General features: G+C 31.3%; 1 protein-coding gene across 1 annotated transcript in view; it reads right to left on the bottom strand.

Moving 5' to 3' along the window:
- Window positions 1–5391: 5391 nt before the first annotated feature.
- LOC129921440 (protein singed wings 2) overlaps window positions 5392–8548 on the bottom strand; it is a 267225-nt gene continuing 264068 nt past the window's right edge. Inside the window, exon 6 of the mRNA XM_056003266.1 lies at window positions 5392–5796. Within this exon, the coding sequence (XP_055859241.1) occupies window positions 5407–5796 (390 nt within the window). The 3' untranslated portion in view covers window positions 5392–5406. The remainder of the gene's footprint in view (window positions 5797–8548) is intronic.

Genomic DNA, 8548 nt, shown 5'->3' with positions numbered 1-8548 from the left:
GTGTTCAAAATTATTCGTGTCGTATGTTCTTTTTAATTGCTTTATAGAATAGGTATTGGTTTCGTGCTAAAAAAAAATTCGAGATTTTAATCAAAACTAACATTAAGATGATGGAGAAATCCAAAAAAGTGGTTTACGTCGCGTCCGTCGGTCTGTGCGTCTGTGCTCGTCGGTGCGTCCATGTGTACATTAAGCTGCAGGCTAAACGGATGGGCCGATTTTCTTAAAATTTGGTACGGATGATTTTTTCGTAATTTCGCAGTTGTGTTTTTTTTTTTTTTTTTGTGTAATGTCTTTTAAAAAGTGTACATCCAAAAAAATTACATTTTTAAGTTAATATCATTTATTTCATAAAAGGATAAGCCAATTTTATTCAGATGTTTCTTATCATTTTGAAGTCTAAAATATGATGAAATTTTCAGAAAATACCTACATAGTTTTTGAAGAAAAAAAAATTAATTTTTGACATTTTGTTTCTTTTATTTTTCTTCCGAAAACTTAACCAATCTTTTAATTCCGATAGTTATTTACATAGATAGGTAGGTACATTAAACTACAAGAGCAAGTAAGTGTGTCCTGCATTTTATTTTTTATATTAATATGTTTGTATTGCAACAAACAGTGATTTTTATTCTAGTTTAACAACATTAATATCACATATCATTATGAATTAAGGTTAAATTTGAAATTTGAACTTCAAAGTTCATATCATTAAAAACTCCACGTTTAGTAAAATCTCAGCATAATTCCTAATACCTTATATAATAATGCATTACAATATTCATTTTATTTAACCTGGACATTTATAAATGAATTAGAATTTGTACAATCTATTAAGAATAATTAGACCCTAATCAGAACAAAAAGACCTAAAAAAAGTCTTAGAAATATGTAGAATTAATAAAACTCAATGAGTTTATGTAGATTATTTAGGTTCTAATAAGTGTTTAATTATAACATTTTTGCTCCTCAATAACTACCCAAAATGGGATTTTTTCCGATAACTGACTGTTAGAGGTCTTGAGTAGAGGTTATTTCCTTTACAAATTAAGTGCTATTTAAAGCCTATTAAATCTTAACAGAGATTTTTTGAGTTTTAAATAGGTTTTAAATAGTGCCAAATGTTCGACTCGGGCACCCTCTAACTATCGTCCGATTGCACTTACGTCCCTTCTTTCCAAGGTCATGGAAACGCTGATTAATTTCCAGCTTAAGAAATATCTTGCGAAATGCTTAGGTTTCCTCCGAAGATGTAAGAAATATTTCACCCCTTCTGATCTGGCTATAATTTATAAAGCATATATTCGTCCAAAGCTCGAGTATAATTCCCAGATCTGGGCAGGTGCTCCTAAGACCCACTTGAGTTATTTGGATAGAATTCAAAATAGAGCTTTTAAAATGATAGGTGATAGGTCCATTACTGATACAATACCACCTCTTGAGCACCGCCGGAATGTATCATGCCTGTCCTTATTTTATAGGTACTTTTTTAAAAAATGTTCTAATGAAATAGATAGCTGCATTCCTCCCCTTAAACAATTCAACCGTAATACTCGTACTTCAAGGAATGCCCATCAGTTTACACTTGAGCCCAATTTCGAACGTACCGTCAAATACAGAGATTCTTTCTTTAGTCGCACTACTAGAATGTGGAATGCATTACCCGCCTCAGTTTTTCCCTCCCATTTTGATGTTCAGAACTTTAAAACCAATGTGCATCGGTATCTCCTTTTACATCCCTTCCTCTTTTCCTAAAGCTCGTACTGTGTATACATACATATTAAGGGTACCCAAAACCCCTTTAGTGCGCGCTCATTATAAAAAAAAAAAAAAAGTATTAATGTGTAAACTGCTTCGGGGTTGGAATTGGAATCGATCTGCTTATCCTCGATCAGTTGCATCTCGTCGATGGTTCGCTTTGTGGGCGTTATCGGGAGCGTCGGTCATAAAACATCTTTCTTATCTGTTGGCAGCTTGGGTCGTAAATGTTTTATTTTTACGACCGACACGAACAGATAGTTTATCTTTGTTTATTATAGTTCTTCAATGTTTTATGACGGTGGGAAACCTCTCTTATCAGTTTGTGTACGATTTCTGTTTGTACCGTTTGGTTACAATTCCATTAAAAAATAAATATTAATTTCATTGGTTCTTTATCCATTATTATTTAATTTTCAAAAAAAAAAATATTTTTGTTTTTGAAAATTTTCCTTAGCTACTTAAAAAAAAAAATAAAAGAATCGGTTGTATTCGATTCCAAAACAAGTAAAAAATCTTAATATTATAGAAAAGTGGAATTTCATTTATTTTACTGTTTTTCATTCTGGGGGTGACACCATAATAACCGCCCCGGGTGCCACCCGGGCACGCTACGCCACTGTCTCTACAAAATAGCATACCAATTTTATTTTACAACTTTTTTTCCAAAAAATTATTTATAAACATTTTTTTTTTCTAAAAATGCATCTTAATATAGCAATCAAAACTGCATACTTGTTTTGAAGGCCAATTTGATTTCAAATTTTGTTTTATTTTTTTAAAAACAAATTTATGTTTTTTTTTCCCAAATTTCTATATAAAAAGTATTAAAAATTTAAGCAACTTGAACTCTAACAGCAGGTTCGTGTGACCCAGTTGTGCATTTTATTTTTTATCATAATGAGAGTTTCTAATTTTAGTTAAAAGATTTTTTTTTATTGGTTTTTAAGACAGTCAAACACTAAAGGGGCGATCTTGTCCCTACTACACCTATATGTATTGTAACGATGAATCACTGAACTACATAATAAATGTCTGGTAGTGTGTACCAGTGGCGTAGATAGGGGGGGGATCAGGGGGATATATCCCCCCCCATTGGGATCGATAATTGTGCAGTATAAACAGTCATGAATAAATAAGTTGAAGAAGCGCACTTTGAAAAAAAAAAACGCTATGGATTTCGAGTTCTTGATTAGCTTAAATGGTATAAATATGGTTTACCAACTTTCGTTGCCATTAAGTCGGGAGCGGTACGATTGATCGCAAACTAAAATTTCTTATAACAAAATCTCGCATTTTTGCAAAAATCACGCAAAGCAAAATTTCGCATTTTTAACATCTCACATAGCAAAATCTCGCATTTTCAAAATCCTGCATATTAAAATCTCGCATTTTAGAAATAATCTCGCAAGTTCATTAAATTCTTTCTATATCAAAATCTCTCATTAAAAGAAGAGCGTAAAGTATCTTAAATTTAAATTGCTTTTTTGGCAGCAAAATGTATAAGCAAAAGATTATAAGAAAAGAGAAGGTCGAATACAACAAATTCACATGCATTAAGTCCTTTTGACTCCAACATTCAACAGTTGACCCTGAACACTATTAAAAAACTGGCATAGGCGTCTGACAGTGCACTAACCTTTTCTTTTTCTATTTATCTCTTCAAAACAAAACGAAAAAACAGAAGAGGGAGGTTCTGGGCTTTCCTAAGCTAGCAATATCATGTAGGTTTATAATCTCGCATTGAATTAATAAATATTTTATTTCAATGCGAGATTATAAATTTCGAGATTTTAATGTTGCGAGATTTTGGTAAACGAGATTTTGAAATTGCGAGATTTCGATAAAAAAGATTTCATAATGCGAGATTTTAAGATGCGAGGTTTTAAGAACAAGATTTTAAAATGCGGTCAATCGTACGCAACCCCATTAAGTCGGTATTTCAAAGAGTGAATTTAGACTTGGTCCAAGCAATGGAGCTCGCTAAAGATTTAAGGGATCAACTAAAAATTAAACGGGCAGAAGACGACTCATTTTCGAAAGTTTCTTGTATATGGGAAAAATTAGCTGAAATCCTTGACATAGGCGTTAAACATAAGAGAATAGTGAAGCGACAAAAGAATCGTTCAAACCCTTCGGTTCAAAGTACAGTAAAGAATATTTTCGTGTTACTGTTTTCAATCTTTTTCTCGATTTCTATGTAATGCGCCTTGGAGAAAAATGTACAAACCATGAAAACACACTAGAAGGGTTTCCGGTTCTTTCTAAGGATTCTTCGTCTGAAATAGACAAAGCAGCTAAAAAATTTAATGAAACTGTTGAGTTTTACCAAAAACTAGACCACATAAAATAGAACAAAAACAATAAGATTTCCTTATAGTTTTCATCCAAGAAGGAAATATTATTTAAACAATCGGGATTTCCTAACTGTTTTACCGACTTCCAAAAAGGAGGAGTTATTCAATTCGTCTGTACTTTTTTTTGTGTTTTTCACCTCATATCTTTGGACCGAGTGAACCAGTTTTGATAATTCTTTTTGTAGGTATTGAAAAGCTGGTGCCTGTTCAGTACTATTAGAAAACCCATAAAACCCAGTTTTGACAATGGAAGTCGGTTTTGTTTTTTTAATAAAAAAAATACGATCATGTACGGGATCACCTATTCCAACTTACTATAGAAATATTGGTCACAATTTTTGTTCTAGTGCCAAGTTGGAAAAAATATGAAATTTTTACAAAAAATTTTGAAAGAAAAATACTTCCTCTATGAACCGAAAAAAGTTGTCCTGGTATTTATATTTTATTAAAGATATTAGCTACACTGCTGGTTTCTACGTCAACTACCGAAAGAACTTTCTCCAATTTAAAGAGAATAAAAACAATACAAAGAAGCATTATTAAAACTTAAAAAAAAATTTGCGAACTAGATCTATCCCCCCCCTTAGCAAAAAGCTATCTACGCCACTGGTGTGTACCTGCTACTGCGAAGAAAAACATCTGAACACACCATTAAGAAATATGAACCTATCTACCTTCTGAACAAGTCCGTTGGAATTTCCCTTGAATGCTGAATATCCCAAAAACATCCCACTGGCGGGGAAGAATACAGCACCACCTCTTGGAAAGCTAATTTCTAGAAGCAAAAGACGAGAAACTTCCCAGTAGTTCTAGAACTTGGAAATATGGGTATGAATAGATGCCGAGAACACGGACCGGACACAGTTTAATTCTGAAAGTGACAGAAATAAAGTGTTTGATATTAGCCGTTTTTTATTATCCCTTTTGATCCATATAGATCATTAATAACAAGTATTACAACAACTACAAAAGATCTTGCTTTTCATCAGGATTACGATTCGTGATCCTGATGAAAAGCAAGATCACGATTCGCGATCCTGATGAAAAGCAAGCAAGTGGGATAATAAAAAACGGCTATTGTAAGTAGTGATTTAAATAGTATGTTTATTTGAGTGATTAATAAAAGTAAATTGAAGTGAAATAAAGTGTGAGTTTATATGAACGGAAAGTTAAGAAAGAAATTAATTAAACGAAATAAGTGTTATTGCGAACCTGAATAAAACATTACAGTATAATAGTAGCGTATGTATTGGATCCAATAAAAATAGACAATTTTTAAATAGATTACAATTTACAATGGCATTTTCGTTACCAACCATGGCAAATTACCATATTTCTTATATTGATAATAATCATATCCGAGTTTCAGTAATAAAAATAAAATTATACTGGCTAAAATACAATTTAAAAGATCCAAAACAAAAATGCTATTGTTAGAAGGAAGTTTGCAAACTTCTGAACGTTGTATAGAAAGAATTGTAGTTTCAGTAACTTGATCATCATCATTAGTTAAATAACAAGTCACATTCCAGGAGTCTCGTATTATGGTATGGTACTTCATAAGAATCTCTCGAAAACGCATGCCAAAATTGCAATCGCAAAACCATGGATTCTGACTGAGCTGCAGCTTAACCGCGTTAAGATTATTTTCCAAGGCGTTATCTATTGCATACACTGGCAACTGCAAAATAAAATTTCATTATTCAAATTTTAATCTTTAATTAATGTATAATGTATTTAAAGAATATTATGATGGTTTTGTTAATAAAATGGTAACGAGTAGTAATTTCCTCACTTAATTGATTTTCCGCTTAATTGGCCGAAAAACTTGCGTTTGAAAATTTCCCATATGTGTACATTTAACCGTTTTTTCCGGTTCATGATCCCCGTTCAATTGAATAACTCGCTTAATTGTTATTAAAAAAAATATAACTAACAAATTAAAAACAAGCCCTATAGATGAATTTATTAATAATCGCAATAAAGTTTTGTAACTTGAAAGCACTGAAATCGCTAGCACCGTTCACTTTATAACAAATGACAAAATGACAGCTCCCTATCATTTGTTTTCTTTCATTTGCAATTTTAATTTTGGAAGTCGCGTCGGTCGCGTTGGAGAAGAATTTGTAGCCATTCAAACATATTGGTTCATGAAATACAGCTAATTCCACCTAGTAAATTTTTAATTGAGTTAGACAAAAGAAAACATGGAGCGACATCTACATTGTCAAATACAAGATAATGCAAACCAAAATTACAGACTTTTTTCTACCAACATCATTAGCCGTTTTGTATTGGAAGTGACAAGATTCTAACGACTGTTTTTGTTGTTTTTCGCAAAAAGAAATTAACTTTTTGTTTACACTTGAGATTCCTTGATGTAGTCAGCTTAAGGCAAGCTGTATTTTATACTATAATCAGAGGTTTCATCATGAGTGCATGTGTAAATAGTTAGTAAAACAAAAACAATAAAATACAATATACAGTTAATATTAGCCAAAAATTAGGAATTTTGTTTTTCATATAGATATTAGCTAAAAATCATATATAATCCAGTCAAATAAGGGTTTAACCTCGGTATGAATGTTAGTAGAAATTTTTTTTGCTCAATATCTTCCTTTTGCCATTCTATAACATATCTCAAAAGTCTAGAAAAATCTCATGTCCGCTTGTCGCGATTTCAAGTTCAAATCGCGAAATGGAGATTTTCAAAATTAGCAAAAATAGGCTATGGTATTATATACACATATGATACATAATTTCAAGGTATTTTTTAATGCTGATTCCAAAAAATTTAAAATCAAAACAATCTGACGTCTCTGGAAAAAGTTATACCTGTTTTTCATCTGTCAACTCATATTATTATAACAGTTGCAAACTTACTGCCGAAAAACCCTTAAAAGTTATGGTAGATGGACCAAATTTTGCATGAAGATTTTAGAATCCATCATTATTAAAAATCAAAACAATCCATTACAAAAAAATATATACCTACGAAATAATGGTATTTTTTGATGGAGGGGCAAATTTTAGGATATGCACTAAAGAAGATTCTTGTTCATCTTAGGAATAAGTGCTAATAGGCTATTTTTTTCATTTTAATCTTTGTTTGGATATTCTTTAACTACCCTCAAAAATCTAAAAAAAAATCTCATGTCCGCAAGTCCTAATTTTCTTGGTTTGAAGATAAGGTGCAGATTTTAAAAAATTGAAAAACTACACTTCAGATATTTGTGTCAGATCAACATGAATAGGGTGCATTACTTTTCAGGGATGGTCTTGTTGACTTGTTTGTGGGTTTTGTTGGAATAAGTGTTAAAAAAAACCTTTAAATCACGTCGCTTATGTTGGTATACATATAAAAATTTAAACTTTTCTTATTAATTTTTTAAAATCTGCACCTTATTTTCAAACCAAGAAAATTAGGACTTGCGGACATGAGATTTTTTTTAGATTTTTGAGGGTAGTTAAAGAATATCCAAACAAAGATTAAAATGAAAAAATTAGCCTATTAGCACTTATTCCTAAGATGAACAAGAATCTTCTTTAGTGCATATCCTAAAATTTGCCCCTCCATCAAAAAATACCATTATTTCGTAGGTATATATTTTTTTGTAATGGATTGTTTTGATTTTTAATAATGATGGATTCTTAAATCTTCATGCAAAATTTGGTCCATCTACCATAACTTTTAAGGGTTTTTCGGCAGTAAGCTTGCAACTGTTATAATAATATGAGTTGACAGATGAAAAACTGGTATAACTTTTTCCAGAGACGTGAGATTGTTTTGATTTTAGATTTTTTGGAATCAGCATTAAAAAATACCTTGAAATCATGTATCATTATGTGTATATAATACCATAGCCTATTTTTGCTAATTTTGAAAATCTCCATTTCGCGATTTGACCTTGAAATCGCGACAAGCGGACATGAGATTTTTCTAGACTTTTGAGATATGTTATAGAATGGCAAAAGGAAGATATTGAGCAAAAAAAATGTCTACTAACATTCATTCCGAGATTTACCCCTTTTTTCTCCTTATTTGACTGTATTAATACTAACATAATAAAAATTAAAAAAAAATCTTATTAAAACATTGGCTGAGAATTACGTCTGTGGAGCACTAGTTGGAAGCAAAATTTTTAATTTCATCTTGCTCATATTAAAGTCTATATCGTTTGAATTATAAAGTTTGATGATTCGGTTAAGAGGCTCATTTATACTGTTGCGATGAATTACTGAACTTCTTTTAACCCTTTCGAACCCAAGCTATGAAAATCAATATTAAAAAATGTTTTTTTAGTATTATCGTGTCAAAAACATCACAACTAAGTAATATGAATAGCAAAAAGTTATTTTCCAAAATAATAAATAGCAAAACTAATGTGTTACTCTCATTTTACATGTGAGTAACTTGCAAGGCGGACAACTGA

The sequence above is a fragment of the Episyrphus balteatus genome, chromosome 1, assembly GCF_945859705.1.
Source record: "Episyrphus balteatus chromosome 1, idEpiBalt1.1, whole genome shotgun sequence".
In the NCBI taxonomy this organism is placed as follows: domain Eukaryota; kingdom Metazoa; phylum Arthropoda; class Insecta; order Diptera; family Syrphidae; genus Episyrphus; species Episyrphus balteatus.
The sequence above is the reverse complement of the archived record's forward strand: the minus strand, read 5'-3'. Positions and strand labels throughout refer to the sequence as shown.